Raw genomic sequence first — 17,775 nt, 5'->3', positions numbered from 1 at the left:
TGTCGGAATAATATCTCCATTTTTAAAAATAACATTCCGTGATTTTTGAAAGTATTTTATATATTTTTTTGTCAAGTGTTTTCAAAATTTCAAAATTTATTATTTGTAATGTAGTACTGAATTAGTAACTCAATTTATTAAAGGTTTGTATTTTTTTTAAGAAGCATTTGTTAAAAGTTGACTATGGAGAGGAAAAAACCTTCAGAAACATTTTAAGCAGTTTGTGTTATATATTCTTAAACTCCACTTTATTAACATGTGCTATAAAGAATCATTTTATGATAACACTGGCATAGTCATCTGTATTGTTAGACAATGATTTGAGAGTGTTCCAGATGTGAATAGCCCAGTCCTACTCTTTTTCTCAGCAGAGCAACAAATAACAGAATTGTTTTGAAAAGAGAAATTAATACTACCACCAACCACAGTAACAGAATTGGATATTCTACCAACTACCAATTTTGAAAGCAAAATAAAAGTGAAAGTTAATCACAAATGAGTAAACTTAGTGTCAAATGTGAATCCTGCAGTTATCATTTCAGAGTTATTATTCTGTCACTGAATGTGGACAAGCATTTACTTAGAAATGAAGGTTTTGTCATATCAAACATTTTGTCTAACTTTGAACTGAAACTTATATAAAATTTTTAAAAAATAATTTAATAAGTTTAATTTCAGTGCATAAATTTAAATAGCTAAGAATTGCCAAAATCAGTGAAATCTGTTTCTTACCTGGACTGTTGTGATGCTCACAATATAGAGTATTTCACGTTATATGAAGTCGTAGGGATGTTTTGCTGAAAAGTTTTCTGACTCTGTCAGCATATTTATAGGAACAACTCAAGTAGATGGAAGAGAAAGTGTATGGGGGGGGCCTTCTGATGTCACACTCAGTTACGATTGGTTGGCCTTAGTCTTATAAGCATACTCTTTAGAATGTCATTTTTCTTCCTGTCGGTAGAGAAGGTCATTAACACTTTGTTCTTCATTTTCTTGTTTTTAATTTTTAAAAGTATATGGGAGATAAATTTTAAAAGGTGTGTTTGAGTAATAGGAAGCTCTCTGTAAAGTTTCACGCATCTTTTTGCATGGAATTTGTATACTGATGGTGATTAGTTAACCAGCTAAAATTGTAATGGAAATTTTAATAGAATGAGCATATTGGTTTAAGCCAAACAGCTGTCATTGAATTATTGTTGCTGCTGTTGCTGTAATTCTGCAGTTTGATAATGTAACTTCTGGCAAGACAATAATTAAAACACTTCCACAAGATCAAATTTTACACCCTTTTCTGTTAATTCTATTAATTTTTATTTTTGTGCTTTTAGCAAAATGAACTCAGCCTGCTTCACTATCCTATGGGTAACTAAAATGTGTTGCAGGAGTTGCTTATGAGTCCTTAAGTGGAGACAATTTTGACTTCTTCCAAGGAAAGATGAAATCCATCCTTTACAGTAAATCTCTTTTTATTTAAAGAATCAGCTAAAATATCCCAAAATAATATTTTTAGCAAATGCCTTCTTTGAACATTGCTGTAGGTAAATTTACAGTTTTTTTTAAAGTAAACTTTGTTGTTTTTCTTCAGACCTGTGTGTATGGGAGAGGGTATGTGTGAGAGAAAACTAATAATTGATTTGGGTTAAAAAAAATTAACTTTATTTTACAGTTAAAGTGAGAATGTAATTTGTGTTTATTTCAATTAAGGCTTTGCCAAATAGTTGTGTCAAAATTCTTATATTTAAACTGCTGTATATCACCCCAAGAACAGCTGCAATTTACAAATTTAATATTTATGATTTTCTAACAGCTGCATTAAATTACATTGCAATCTTTCTAAAATTTCAGTATGCTGAAGCAGTATACAAAGCAACTTTCTAGCAATATAAAGTTAAATATAGACTCAATCAGTGATATGTAATAATACTTTACTGACATTGAGTGTCATGTATTCAAAATTTGATCTATAGAATGATTTCTAAAAGGATCTCTTCATTTAATGTACCAGTTGCTTCCCTAAACATACTACATAATGAAATTTTAGTATGTAGTGACATTGTGAAGTTAGAACAGTTCTTATTATAGTAGAACTGGGAAGAGAATTCTTTTGAAGTCATTTTTCTGTTTTTTCTAACTTGTTATTTAATATAAATATATTTGTTTATATATTGATTACTATACTTCGTTTACTATGCTTTGATTACTCCACTTACAAATTCTAATTCTTACATCTCTTTTGTTGTTCTGGAGCAGCTATTAATTTTTATTTTTTATACTTATAACAAAGTGAACTCAGCCTGCTTCACTATCTTAGGGGTAACTAAAATGTGTTGCAGGAGTTGCTTATGTGTCCTTAAATGGAGACGATTTTGGCTTCTTCCAAGGAAAGATGAGATCCATCCTTTACAGTAAATCTCTTGTTATTTAAAGAATCAGCTAAAACTACCAAAAATAATATTTTCAGCAAAAGCCTTCTTTGAGCATTGCTAAGGGTAAATTTACAATTTTTAAAGTAAACTCAATATTAAAGGAATTACACAGATATTTTTGACATTTTGCTTAGCACTTAATGTGGTTTTTTTTTCCCTTTGAATCCTTACACAGTAAGAATCTTTTCTTATTATTATCAGTCACCAATAGTGACTGAGATAACAAAACCTATAAACCTAAAGTGGCTTTACAGTAAGTTATCAAAGATAATACACATACACCACATCTTTTTTGATCCACTCATCTGTTCTGAAACATTTAGATTATTTCATATCTTACCTATTGTAAATAGTGTTGCTTTATATAAACATGGGAATGCAGGTTTCCTTTCAAATTAATGTTTATGTGTTGGGTGGGTGGAAACCTAGTAGTGGAATTGTTGGGTTGTATGGCATATCCATCTTTAATTTTTTCTTTCTATAAGAGGTTGGACCATTTACATTTCCACTGATGGTATAAGATGTTTTCTTTTTCTCTACACCCTCATGAGTATTTGCCTCTGTTTTTTCTTGATATGGTCCATTCTCACAAGAGTTAGGTGGTATCTCATTGTGGTTTTGATTTGCATTTCTCTGATAAGTGATATTGAACATTTTTTCATAAGCCTGTTGGCCATCTACATGTCATCTTTGGAGAAGTACCTATGTAGTTCTTTGCCCAGTTCTTTGCCCATTTTTTTTTGATTGGGTTGTTTTGCTTTTGTTGTTGTATATTCTCTTTGTAGGTCTTTGATGTCAGTCACTTGTCTGATATATAGTGTACCTTTTTTTTCCCCAGTAGGGTGCCTCTTCATTTTGGTTACTCTCTCCACTACATTGATGCTCTTTAGTTTGATGTAGTACAACTAATCTATGATGTAGGATTGAAGTATATATTACAGAGAAACAAGGGAAATCCTTTTCAGTAAATGGTGCTGGGAAAATTGGACTGCTACATGCAAGTGAAAGTATACCATTATCTCACATCATACACCAAAATCAATTCAAAATGTGTGAAAGACTTGGATATAAGACCGAAGCCAGGCGAAACACTGAGACATAAATGTCAGAGACATCCTTGCAGATTTATCTCCAGCAGCAATGAAAACAAAGGAGCTTGTAAACAACTGGGACTTCATCTAACTGTTACTATATTTAGAAAGTCTACTTTAAGTTTGTCTTCCAGTTACACATTCATTTGATAAGTAAAGCATAGGGGATAGGTCATTGTCATCTGCACTCCTCTAGTTCTAAGACAATAGAATTAATAATACTTAGTTGGATAAAACAGAAATGGTCATAGAATGCTTTTACAGTGACTGTCTCTTCTGATTTGCTTAAAAAGTTACATAGGTCGATATAATCTGTGTGCTGTTTCAGAGTTGGAAAAATTTGTAGTATTTATATGTGTATGGGGCTTTCTTGTTTACTTTCTTCCTTTTGGTTTGCTATTGTTGCTTATTAGTAGTCCAAATGTTGCTGTAGGAAGTGTTCAATTTTAGTTTTAGTCTAATTGCTAAAACAAAGTTGTTTAATAGGAGCATTGGTAGACAGCACTATAATCAAATAGTTCTCAAAAATTTTACAACATGCAGTGGAAAATGTTTTGGAGGTGTTTTGTCAGAGTTTTTATTTGGAGTTGATTGATAATTTAAATTTAGTTATGGTCACATGCCATCATGCAAACAACTTTCTTTTCTATACTGCCTTACCCGGGGAATGGGTTTGTTGTGAGGGTTTAATGAGATGTGAAGAACTATGTGGAGTGACCATTAGTAATCCTCCAGCACAGAGTCCACTTAGTGTTTATTTCCTTTTTTCTATTAAAAGATTATTCTTAACTAGTTGTCTGTAGATAGAGTTCAAGGGTCTTTGAATATGAATAGGAAAAAAAATACATCTTTATTTTTACCACACCCTGAGATCTAGCGTTTTTTGAGTTTGAACCGTAGATCAAAGACTGCAGATGTGTTCATATTACATTTGGCAATTACAATAACAATCACATATATTAATTGTTGCACATAGTTTGAAAACATTGTCACTACTCTGAAATTACCATAAACCCTGATTTTCACTGAGGAGTCCCAGATTGGGATGGAGAGAGGTGAGAATAAAGTAGGGAAGGAGCATAGTGGGCTGTGGACTGTGGAGGTTTTGGTGGTCGGCGCACTGTGGTGGCCACACCTGAAGGGGGGCTATGTATGCTCTACTCCCAAAGTACAAAAAATGATGTAAACCAGCAATATCTCAAAAAAATAAAATAGAAAATTATTATTTAATGCATTGCAAATTAAAAAATAATTCATTCCTAAGCTTATGTTACTTAACCTAAATTTTTTCATTTTGAAACAGCTCTCCATTCACAGAATTAATGCAGTTATAGCACTTACAGTTCCTGTATACCTCACAGTATCCCCTTCTGTTAACATCCTTCACTAACAGGATTCATTGTCACAGCAGTTGTACCAATGTAGAGATGTTATTTTAAGTAAAGCCCATGCTTGATGCATGTTTCCTGAGTTTCCCCTAGTGCCCTTTGTCTTTCCCACACCCTCTTTCCAGGATACCAGATTCTTTCCATGGTGATGTTCCTTTTGTCTCCTTGGTTATGACAATATCTCAGACTTTGTTTTGTGAGCCTATTTTGAAGAGTTCTGGTCAGCTATTTTAGAGAATGCTCCCTGATTAGGGTTTTCTGATTTTTTTTTTTTTTTTTTATGGTCGGAACGGTTCATGTGTTTTTAAAGGAAGGTTGGACAGCTAAAGTGCCATATCTGTAACTGTCAAGCGGACCTTCCATCTGCCTGATGTATCACTCTTTAAGTTTGATCTCCTGGCTGGGGTGTAGTAGTGTTTGTCAGATTCCCCCACTGTTTTTGTTTTCCCTTTTCCTGAATATATTCTCTAGAAGAAAATCATGGATTGCAGCCCACACCTTAACAGTGGAGTAGCTATAACAAATATTGAAATCCTGCCTATTTTATGCTTTCCTAGATCAGATAAGTAGGCTTCAGTGGCCTTCCAGAAAGTCCATGGTACAAAAAAAGTAATACAGTTTTAGTTGTCAGGGACAGCCTTCATTTTTCCTTCTCTTTTTTTTTAAAGAGGAAGATTAAGTTCTCAGGTTAAAATTTATGCCTCGTGGTTGCTTTTGTAGGCCCTGTTTTTCTGGCTTCTTCTCACCACATTCCTTTGTATCCTGTCCTATGGCCCTCTCAATCCTGTTCTATTTTAAGCCCACCTACTTTTTGCAGGAATATGGCCCTGACTACATTTATTCTCATCAAAATGCTGTTTCAATTTCTGTCTTGTGTTTATTCCCCTCAATTATACCAAATAATTTTGCATGTACCTCTTATCATCTGTCTTTTTATTGTTTATTAACATCGACTTAGCTAAAACTTCAAGCTCCTTGAGAGCTGATCCAATAACTCATGTTTGTACCACTATTTATTCTTTATAGTAGTATTACCTAGTATAGAACCTGGCCCATAGGAATTCCTAATACTGTTTGGATGATTGGATTAGTGAATGAAGTGAATCAGAAAGATAGAGTGGTAGTGAACACATGATCCTGCATAAGTTAAAAAGCCCTAAATTTTAAAACTTTTAGGGGGAGGAAGAGGATATGAATGATTGGGATATTTGGGATAAAAGTAAAATAACGGAGTTATTCTAAAGAATAGAGTAACAGTATTGTCATTTAAAAATGTAAATATAGGGCCCTCCCTGGTGGCACAGTGGGTTAAAGCACAGCACAAAGAAGTTAAAGCCACTTCAGCATGAGTTCGATCCCCACCTGCCCTGGAGGTGACCACATGGTGTGGCAGACCTCTCCTGACCCGCCCGCTGCTCCCCTCAGCAGTGTACTTCATTGATCTGCCTGTTCTGCTCCCCACTGTCTCTGGTGAAGCCTCTCCCCACCCCTCAGCCTCTGGCCTGTACCCCAGTTCTGTATGTACAAATAAATAAATCTTAAAAAAAAAAAAAAAAAGAGATCTAAAGTGTCCCATGGTAAAATATTAGTAACTCCAACTTCCTAATGCATAGAGATTATATTCCACTTTTTATCAGATTTTTACTTATTGAAAGTTTTATATTATTTTGATGTATCTCAGTAAATCTGTACTTCCTCTATGACCCATCTCTAGATTAGAAGTTTATATAGCATAGTAAATGGACATGAACTACTCGCTTGCTGCTTTCATTTGCCCTTGAGTTGGTTAAAGGGTATTGAGAATCTGCCAGGACAATCCTAGCATTATAATCTAGAGGCTGCTTTTTGCAAAATCATGTGTTAGGTTGCCCTGTGTATTCATTTTCATAGGTTTATTGCTTTTTTTTGACCATATTATAGTTGATTGTTAATTTCAGCACTAATACATTGATTCTAATTTGAAAAACCTAGAAATAGAGTATTTGAATAATGAAGAACCTGTGTAATGAAAAATCAAAGTGTTCTTTTTGATTACATGTTTTCGAATCTCTAAAAGGCCAACTAAAATTAAATTATTTATACAAATTACTCAGTGATTCATTGGGTCTGAAAGAAATGAAACTAAACCTCAAGGACCATGAAGTGTTACTTTTATTATTACTTAAGTTTGTACACTAATCTTTAGTTATATCTTTTAAGGTATATATATTTTTAGTATATGTACATGTCGTTTCTTTTTATTACATATATATCATTGTTCTGAAAGTAAGTAATGATAATTTGGGATAAAATAGTCTTTTGTAGAATCTAATTTTTTTTTAAGGATTTATTTATTTATGCATACAGAACTGGGGTACAGGCCAGCATTGCAGGGGTGGTGAGAGGATTCACCAGACACAGAAAGGAGAGCAGAACAGGCCGACTGACGAAGTACACTGCTGAGGGGAGCAGCATGCGGGTCAGGAGCGGTCTGCCGCGCCATGTGGGTCACCTCCGGGGCAGGCGGGGATCGAACTCATGGGGAAGTGGCTTAAACTTCTTGGTGTTGTGCTTTAAACCGCTGTGCCACCAGGGAGGTCCCAGAATCCAAATTTTTTGGTTGATCAATATGAAGCAAACATTGTCTGATTTTATGCTGAGTACCAGAGATAAGAAAAGTAGGACCAGGTTTATGGTACAGACCAACCATGAAAAGAAGCTCTGCCATAATTACTACATGGTACTGTAGTTACAGTACTTTCCTCTGCTGCTGGCATTCTTTTTTTCTGAAGACAGAAAAATATCCTTGAGGAATTAGAATTATTTGTTCCCTTTTTTGTGCAACGAGGGCAGGGTGTGAGCTAGACTTTGCAGATCAAGAAATCATTTTAACACTTCTGGCTCTTAACACTTTTTAGAAAGTACATGAAGGAATATTTAAATTAAACAACAGTCAGCTTACTCCTGCTTTATAAGTTGTTCATGCAATGCAAAGAGTTTTGTTAAACTTGAACAATTTTATCCTGAGATTTTTTTTTTGACTGTTGAAGCATGTGTAAGAAATAGTACTTTTAATGTTATCAAAGAACACATTTAAATGACCTGTCAGAAAAGAAAAAAGTAGTATATGGTTAGTAAGCAAAGTCAAAGAATCCTAAGTGATATAAGTAAAAATCTTCAAGCTAAGAGCATTTTAGGCCACTGGTGGTAGTTCTTTTTATATTCTTTAAGAAAAATTCCTTGATACGTTTTAAAAATAATATAGGCAATGGTTTGGTCCCCAGACATTGTTTTTTCTTTTATCTCTTGATAGTAAAATATGGTATAAGATTTGATAAGATATTTTAATAATCAGCTTTTTAAAATAAGTGAAATATGTTAACACTTGTGCTATAGGCTCTGCTTTAGTAAAATATGTTCCTGTAGTCTGATAACATTTTGTTATTCATAATCTTGGGCAGAACCCTCAAAAGACCCACCATATATTAATTATTTCATTTTTGATAAATTTTTTTTATTCCATTTCCATTTCATGAATTATGAATTTGGTTTGTTTGCAACTAGAAGCCATCAGGTTGTTAAGTATAGTTAGCAAAAATTATTAATTTTTACTGTTAATATATTTCTTTAAAGTAAATTATAACTGCAAAGGTGTTAGAAAAGGCACTTTCTGTTTTGTAAGAAAAATTCATGGCTATATTTGAAGACTTACATGTCTTTTTAAATTTTTTCCCTTTCTCTTAATCCTCTTAGTGATTTGCTGAAGGAAAACGATTTGCTCCTTAGTGTTAGATGTAACTTTTCCCCTGTCACTTTTATATTATAACTATAATGAGATCATGTTTCGTGAGTGGATTATTGCTTATTGACTTAACCAACCAACAAACATGACATTGCTAATATAGGATATAAACCATAAGGGTAGGCCCTTTTTCCAGGGGATAAAAATCAAATTCATAGCAATTTAGCTATTTATCCTGGTGAAATCATTAATACTCAGGGTTTTTTAAAGTTTCATGCACATTTATATTTATGATACCAAATACAGTTTCTTATCATTTTTCTCTGGAACTTTTACTATTGAAGTAACTCATGTGTTTGCATTGTCATTTTAATAAAACATACTATTAGTTTGGCAGGATGAATACTATAGAGTTAATGACAAATTTAAAAAATAATGAGATCATTAAAAGCAGTTTTTCCTATCATTTTAATTTCAAGAGTCCAGATACACACCAGTTAGTTTATGATGGGTCACTCTGAGGAAGAGGTTATAAATAGATTTATATATATATATATATATTAATTTTGTTAGAGAAAATATGTCGTAATATACTCTATAAAAATACTTTGGCTTGATCGAGATATGATTTTTATTAAATGCATAGTTGTTTTACTAATAACATGGTATATAAGATATATATCCTATTTTATTGTATATTTTTTTTTTAGTAATCATATTTATATTTTTCTTTAATTTTTATGTTATGTATGGGGAGTTTACTTTTGGGTTAGGTTTTATGGCTCTTGTAGAGTAGCTCTTCAGATAAACTATACCAGGAAACAGAGAAAGATTTGTTGTGTTATTTGACATGTAGTGAGTGATGAATGTGCCCAAGAACAAAGGCAAATGAAGGAGAGATAACAAACTTGAAGAACTGCAGAGGTTGTATTCCAATTAGATTATCTAAATTTAGCAGTATTTGTCCAGTCTGAGGCCAAAGAATTTTGAACTATTTTCAGCTGCAGTATATAGTAAGCTTATTTTAGAAATGTTTGACCATTAAGTGACATATTTTGGCAGCTTTCATAGCATCTGGATCTCATCTAAGAAGCATGTAGTTGGGATTGTTGTAGGTGCCAGTAGTTCTTACTCAGTTATTAGAATAGAAGAGGTGCCTATCTGTATTTGGTTTTGTGGTTTATAAATCTGGATACTTAAGGTTTACATGCAAAAGAATTATTCTTCTTCTTTGGATAATAAACCTCTTTTTTTTTGGTATCTTATACCACCATTGCAGCTAGGTTATTCTATGCATTTTGGATAACATATCTAAATGAAGTATTTCCTTCCCTCCGTAAGTTTGCTTACTACCAAATATGTATGAAAATGCTGACATGTTAAAAGTATCTTTGTTTCACCTGTACAGATTTTGAAATATTCAATAGGTTGATGACACCATTTATATTCCATGTTTCAAATTAGCTTATACAGTTACATTCCTTTATAATTATCGGTTGAGATTTCATGTTCATGTCTAGTTTTATTATTCATAAGCTTTATATAAGTTGTATAATCTTAAGTTATCCTGTTCTCCTTGATTATTTTTATTGGTTACAGTCAAGTTGAAACATGACTGCTTAGAATTCTGAATAGAACAGCATAACATTAGCAGTTTTCTATGTTTATGATATGTGAGCTTTGATCCTTTTTTTTACCAGAATTATTAGATCTTTTCTGTATGTCTTATTCAGTTTTTTTTAAAAGATATATTTATTAATGCATAGAAGAGCTGGGGTGCAGGCCAGATGTACGGGGGAGACAGGAGTAATAGGATCCACCAGAGACAGAGTTGGGTAGCTGAACAGGCAGATCTACTGAAACAGACTGCTGAGGGAGCAGTGGGTGAGACAGGAGAGGTCTCCTGTGCCATATGGGTAGCTCCCTGGCTGGGGATAGATCTTGTGCTCAGTAGCTGCTGATACCTAATAGTGTTGAGACTTAACTAGTTGTTCCACTGGGGAGGCCCTGTATACTAAGTACCTATCGAACTGTATTTTTGTTTCTAGAACATACTCAAAATGTAAATTTTATGACATTTAACTGCCACAAAATGATAAGCCTCTTGTGACTAGTTGAGATTTAATGAACAGAAATTCTTGTTTTCTAAATACTTGGGATAAAAGTGTGTCCCTATAGAATTTTTGGACGTTATTTGAAAATGAAATATTTTCTTCTTTTTCATTTTAGAAAGAAGATTTGTTTTCTCTCTTAATAGAAGGCCTCATTGTTCTCCTAGATTATGGACAAGTCTAAGGGACTAGCTTGTAGGCTGAAGGGGATGAAAAATAATTTTCCTTTTCCCCTCTGATTTCTTGGGAGACTCCATGATATTTAGGTAGACATCTCCTAGATGTTCACAGCAGGCTGTCACTCCTCGTATACTTTGGCACATGGCTTATTTTTAAGCCCAGGTCCATCAAGGTCCTGCAGACTTCATGAGCAACTTTTAACATTGCTCAGCTACTTGGAAAAGTGAAAATTAGGGTATTATCCAGAATTAGAATTTTACCATAAATAACCGACCTATCTATATGGCTACATAAACATCAAATTCCAGAACACTGGTCTTTACCATATAGGTCACCTTCTCCTCATCATGCGGGTCTTCCATTCTCCTTGAAGCTGCATGCACCTATCCTGCAGCCTCTTTTGCACCATTGGCTGTATAATCTACATCCATATATAGTCTTCCTATAATTAAACACATTCTTTTCTCCTACTAATCTGCCTGGTGTCAACTTTATTATACCTAGATATGGATATGGGGAAATGACCTCTCCTCCCCTGAACTTGTAACAAAAGACAGATTTAACAGAGAAAATTAGAGTTCACATACATACCTCAGCACACATGGGAAATACCCAAGAAAAAATGGAGCACTTATAGGGGGAGACTAGAATTTTTGATTAGTTACCATTTTAATAGGGAAAGGGCAAGGAAGAGAGAGAGGCCAGTGGGTGGTTAGGAAGTAAATGATTTTTAAGAAGGATGAGTTTTCACAAGACTAGAGAGAGATCTGATAGTGTCTGGTAGTTTATTTGGATCTAGTGTCTGCTTCTGGTATGCCCTCCTGAGCTAAGAACCCCCTTTATAACAGTTGAGTTCTTGGAGAATTTGTCTTAGGCAAGTGAGGGGGGAGGAAAAGCCTCCCCTGTATTTGTTGTTTTTCAAGTGCCTGCATTTTGAAATAATCAACATGTCAAAGTGGCATGTTTTAAGGTAGTATATCCTGAACTAATGTCTTATTTTGGTGTGGCTTTAGGCTACCCTTCATTATCAACTCTATTCTTACATTTTTGGTATACAATATTTGTTTCAATTAGTCTTTTAGCTCTTGATATTTTGCTATGTAGGACAGCATTGAAGTGATAAAGAGATAGGGAATTATTGCCAGGACAGTGTATTTTATTTTTGAGTATTTAAATGTTCCCTCTTGGAAGGCAAGGTCTTCATTTCCCCTTAGTCCTACTTTTAGGTAAAAACAGAAAGAAAATGTAGATATTTCTTGTGGTGATACATTTTGTTTTTGCTGTGGTCTTTCATATATAGAGTCATGTAATCTGCATTACATATATAGAGTTAAATGTAATAATAGCTTCATTTCTATATAGTAATGTAAATACCCTTATAATCACCACTCAAGTTGAGATATAAAAGTTTTCACTGCCCCATAAATCTTGTTTATGCCTCTTCTCTGTCTGTATAGCAACATCCCACATTCTGCCCATTTACACTCCTCTGTTTCGTTGCATGTGTATTGTTGTGTCTAAATTCTTTTGTTTAACCTAACGTAACTGAATCTCACCCATAATTGTTGCAGTATAATAATTCTATTGGCCTCTTGGTTAGCACAGGAGTTAAACTCTCAGCACTATCAAGCTATCTCCAGCCACTGCAATATGAGTTTAGATCCCCGGCCAGGTAGCTAACTCACATGGTGCAGCAGACCGCCCGTCTTGCCCACTGCTCCCCTCAGCAGTGTGTTTCAGTAGATCTGACTGTTCTACTCCACGTTCTCTCTGGTGAATCCTCACCACATCTCCTTCCTGCGCCACCCCCCTGCATACCTGGCCTTTGCCCCATTTCATGTATACATAAATAAATAAATCTTCCAAAAAATAATAATTCTGTTTTATTGCTGTATAGTAATGTTGTATCTACATACCACAATTTTCTGTTTCTTTTCTGATACCCATTTAGTTGCTTCACTTTTATCACAGTGAGTTCTTTTTGTGTTTGTTTTATTAAACACTTTTATTAAAATATTTTTGTAAATATTTTGCTGTAATTAATTTTAGGAAAGTTAATTTTGTTGTGATATTGCTTAGAAACGTATCTATTTTTGTGTTGAAGTAACATAGCATTACATAAGTTTAAGGTGTACCTACCTTAAATAATGTTCAGTATTAAAATGAATAGTTCTTGTTTTGAGAAAAACAAAGTTGTGTATGACACCACAGCAGTCAAGTTGAACACTTTTCCATAACCCCAGAAAGTTACCTTTTTGTAGTAAACCCCAATGGTCACTGATACAATCACTGTCTTTCTAGTTTTGTTCTTTCCAGATACCATATAAATAGAATCAGAAATGTGATAGATTAGTTTTACATTGACTGTGAATTGTGTACTCTTGCTAAGGTTATTGGTAGTAATAATTGTGTCTTCAAATAGTCTTTTAAAATATTAAAGGAAGAGTTCTGTGCTTTTTATTGACAGCAACATTGAAAATATTAGATGACAAATATTGCCCTTGGCCACTTTTAATATACTAATTATACAACTCTATTTGTGCAGGTTTTGACTGGATCATCTCGTCAAAGTTACTCACCTTCTGGCTATCAGGACTTCAGTAAGTGGGAATCAATGCTGAAAATAAAAGAAGGACTACTGAGGCAGAAAGAAATTGTAATTGATCGGTGAGTCTATTTTTTTCTCATTTAATAAATGTTTACGGCATGTAGAAATGAAGCTTAAAGCAAATCCCTTTGTATGTTCTATTGCTACTTTAGAAGTAGATCCTTATGAATAAATTGATGTCTCATGTCTGTTCCTCCCAGTCCTTATAAGAACCACCATCAGCACAGAGTATTGACCAGTTAGTCTGTTTTTTTATCATCATCTCATTCACCTTGTTTGAAATGACTTGCCATCTTCATGATACATGTACAAAAATAGTTGGATAGCTAGTTTATATAGAAAAACAAACCTTTTGAGTTTCACTGTAAGGAAATTCAGAAGCTTTAGTGGTATTAGTATTGAACAGTATTTGAGTGAATGGAGATATTAATATAAATGCATTCCAGACTGAGGATGTTAGGTAATAAGAAGAAAGGGAAAATGCATGACTTCATTGTAGTCTAAGAAGAGTATTCTATAAAAGACTATATTCTATAAAGTGCTAGGGGTGCACTATAGTATAAGTAGCCTTGTTCTGTATTTCACATATCTCATGGTAATGTCTTTAAAATATTCCTATTATGAGTTTTAAGAAGATTACCTTTAACTGTCACATTATTAGAATACTAGAAGTTCTGCTTTTAACTGTCCTTAGAAAGGTATGTATATAATGTGACCTCAATTGATATTTTGCAGACAGAAGCAACAAATTACCCACCTACATGAAAGGATAAGGGATAATGAATTACGGGCACAACATGCAATGTTAGGCCATTATGTCAATTGTGAGGATGCTTATGTGACTAGCTTGCAGGTAAGATTACAGAGGATTTTTGTCATCTTATTAATAAAGTGTTTATAAATGATATATGCTTACTTACTTGGTAAGGTTAAGACATACTATTTGAATTAACAATCTGGTCACATGGATCTTATTTTTATATGTAGTAAAAGATATCCAAATACGCCCTTTCATCTGTCCTGTACAAACTGTATACATACACATATAGAAACTACTACTCTCAGTTTCTGATATACTCTTTCAGAGCTGACATAAATATATTGTATCCCTCCACCTTTACCAAACCAAAACAAAAACAAAAAAAAACAAAAAAAAAATCCATAATTACTCAGCACCTTACTTTTTTCCTCTATGTAGTGAATATGCATGTAAAATAGCAGTGATTACTTGCACATCTCATAAGCAGTAGTCCTTTTCATTTGTTTGATTTCCCATTTTGTGAAGACAGCATGCCCCTTCTCAAAATTTGCTTTGTTTCTAGTTTGGGGTATTATAAAGTTGTGAAGAATAACCTTTTAAAAACATTTTTTTGCTCATGTGCATTTATTTTTGTACATGAAATTCTCAGAAGTGAAATTTTTACCTGTTGTGTAAGTGAATTTTCTTGGGTGTTGCCAAGTTGCTGTCCAGAGTGCTTGTTCAGGCCTTTATTTGCTACCACCAGTGCAAACTCCTCCTTCCCCCCCTTCCCTGCAAGTAGCCAGGTTAACACAGTGTTAGGAAGCTGAGTCTGAGATTTTTGTCCTTCTAGTAATTTTACATAAATGTTGGGGTGGGAAACTTTTCTTTGAAAGGGGGTAGTTTTTGATTCTTTTTTATTGTGCATATATAATATATACATATATGTTTAATACATATTTGAAGTTTACCATCTTAAATCATTCTAAGTGTTCGATTCAGTGGTATTAAATGCTTTCATAACATTGTGAAGTTAGCACCACTGCCCATATCCATACTTCTCTGTCTGTACATACTGCCTGAATAGTTCCCTCCTTTCTTAAGAAATTTTAGCATTCTTATAGGGCAAGTCTACTTGCAACTAATCCCCTCAGATTTTGCCTAAGAAAGCTTTTGTTTATGTTTTATTTTTGAAGGATAAATCTAGAGCATACAGATTTTTAGATTAGAGGGGTTTTCTCTCACCATTTAAAATATTTCACAAGCAAGTTCTTGCTTACATGGTGTTGAGATGTTGGACCAAACTTATTTTTGCTATCTCCAAGTAACCTCTATTTTTTTCCTCTGGCTTCTTTCAAGTTTTTTGTTTTTTTTTCTTTACCTTTGATTTTGAGAATTTTTTGATATGCTATGCCTACATTTAGCTCTTAGCATTTTTCATTTTTTATATTCTATTAGCTTATTGAGTCTGTGGTGTGGCATCTCAGAATTTGGGAAATTCTCGATTGTTATTTCAGATATTGTTTCTGTTCATTTCTCTCCTTTGCCTCCTTTCAGTGTTATCAGTTGCAGTTATGTCACAGTTTCTACATATTCTCTTCTGTTTATTCAGCCCTGCTTCACTTAGTGTTTTCATTTTGGAAGTTTCTTTCCTCATATCCTCAAGCTCAGAAATGGTTTACTGAGTCATGTTTAGTCTACTGATAGCCTATTGAAGACGTTCTTCTTTTCTAATATAGTGGTTTTGATCTCCAGAATTTTTTAAATTCTTCTTAGAATTACCATCTCTGTCCTTATATTATCCATCTCTTCTTGCATGTTGTCTACTCGAGTAGTTAAGCCCTTAGCATACTAATAGTTTAAAAAAATTCTGGTCAGAAAATTCCAGCATTCCTGCCTATATATATTTTTTCCTTTGGCTATGATATTACATTTGGTTCTATATATAATTATCCATATTATAATTTTTCTTATGCTAGCTAGACTATGATTTTGTAAAGGACAGTGCCTGAATCTGTCATCTTTGAAATATTCTCAGGAGGTATGTTGTATATATTAATTGTGCTTCAGCTCTGTCTTTTCACAACTTTGAGTTCCAGGTCTACTTAAAGTTCATTTCTTTAAATGCTTCCTGTAGTACTTTACTATATATACAACAATCTTAGCACTAGACAATATTCACTCTTTTTTTTAATACATTATTGAACTGACGATGCATTGTTGTATTGATTGTTGAATCCTCAGTAAACAACTATTATTTTGTTAAATAAATGGGGGAAAAATCTGTTTCTTTACTTTAACATTATTTTATTGAAGTTTTATAGCACTTATCACATTCTAATTTTTCTGAGGCAATACTTGTTATTTCCAGATTGTAATGCTGCAGGGACATAAAGAAAGAAAAGATCTTATCTGAATTTCCTACAAAGCCTTGTTTGGCAGCAATAGTACATTTATTCATTCAACTGTAGAGTTTTGAGCACTTGTTTTTTGCCAGTCACTGTTCAGGAGATAAAAATATATAAGCAACCAAAATGGACAGAATATCTTACTTTCTAGTTAGGTGAAAACATCTATTAATACTTAATGTGTTACTCTTAGCAGAAAATGATCACCGATGATACAATTTTTCTTTAGGTTTTCTTCTCCTAGAACTTTCACTTCTCTATAAAGTTCCTTTTATATATGTAACTGTATGTTTTAAAGAACTAGTAACTACCTTTTATTTAGCTTCTGGTTTATCCTGGACATTTTATATGTTTTTGCTAGTCTTAAAAACGAATAAACAAAAATGCTTGAAGATTTTCCTTAGTTTTCTTTTAATGAGGAGAAGACTGAGACCTGGTGTTAGCATGTCATTTGATTTAATCATGGGCCTTAGTCAGATTATGGCAGAGTAGGATTTACACCATGACATGACTGTTGCTACAGCCTGTTTGTACTTTTGTGCTGTTACTTATCTCTCATTTTTTTTTAAGAAAGTAAACTGTTAAGGTTTTACCTGTTACATTTTTTTTCTTTACCAATAGCCACAGTTTGAGAACACTTCACTACAGGCTTCATTTTCAGATCAGTCAGTATCCCATTCCCAGCAAGAGGAACTTGAGCAAAAGCTTGTGTCTACTGAGAAGGAGGTGTTACAGCTCAATCAATTTCTCAAACAAAGAATAAATCAATTTGGTGAAGAAAAGAAGAAGCTGGAGGAAAAGGTAGGCATGTTTAATAAAGTTGCATTATGTCAACATTTCTTCAGCATAGAACTATTTTTCCTCTGTTTTATGCCAGTGATTATATTGCAGTGATTAGTTTTGTAATAACTTGAAAAATCCTGTACTTGCTATAAAAATCCAGATTTGCCTAGAAATAAAAATAGTATTATTATAAATATAAATATAATAGTAGTATTATATTTATGTTACTAAATTTAGTATTTTTCTTTCTAACTAATAGTGAAGCAATTTTTTTTTTTTTAAGATTTATTTATTTGTTCATACAGAACTGCGGTACAGGC

The 17,775-nt window shown here is 33.4% G+C and overlaps 1 protein-coding gene across 2 annotated transcripts in view; it reads left to right on the top strand.

The window, feature by feature from the left end:
* Window positions 1–17,775, top strand: part of CEP85L (centrosomal protein 85kDa-like) — a 92,064-nt gene that overhangs the window by 49,074 nt on the left and 25,215 nt on the right. For both annotated transcript variants that reach the window (XM_012723158.1, XM_004673812.2), the window contains exons 4-6: window positions 13,463–13,584; window positions 14,261–14,378; window positions 17,294–17,473. In XM_012723158.1, coding sequence (XP_012578612.1) covers window positions 13,463–13,584; window positions 14,261–14,378; window positions 17,294–17,473 — 420 coding nt within the window. The remainder of the gene's footprint in view (window positions 1–13,462; window positions 13,585–14,260; window positions 14,379–17,293; window positions 17,474–17,775) is intronic.

The sequence above is a fragment of the Condylura cristata genome, unplaced genomic scaffold, assembly GCF_000260355.1.
Source record: "Condylura cristata isolate star-nosed mole 26May11 unplaced genomic scaffold, ConCri1.0 scaffold00001, whole genome shotgun sequence".
NCBI classification, from domain to species: Eukaryota; Metazoa; Chordata; class Mammalia; order Eulipotyphla; family Talpidae; genus Condylura; species Condylura cristata.
This window is presented reverse-complemented; position numbering and strand designations above follow the sequence as displayed.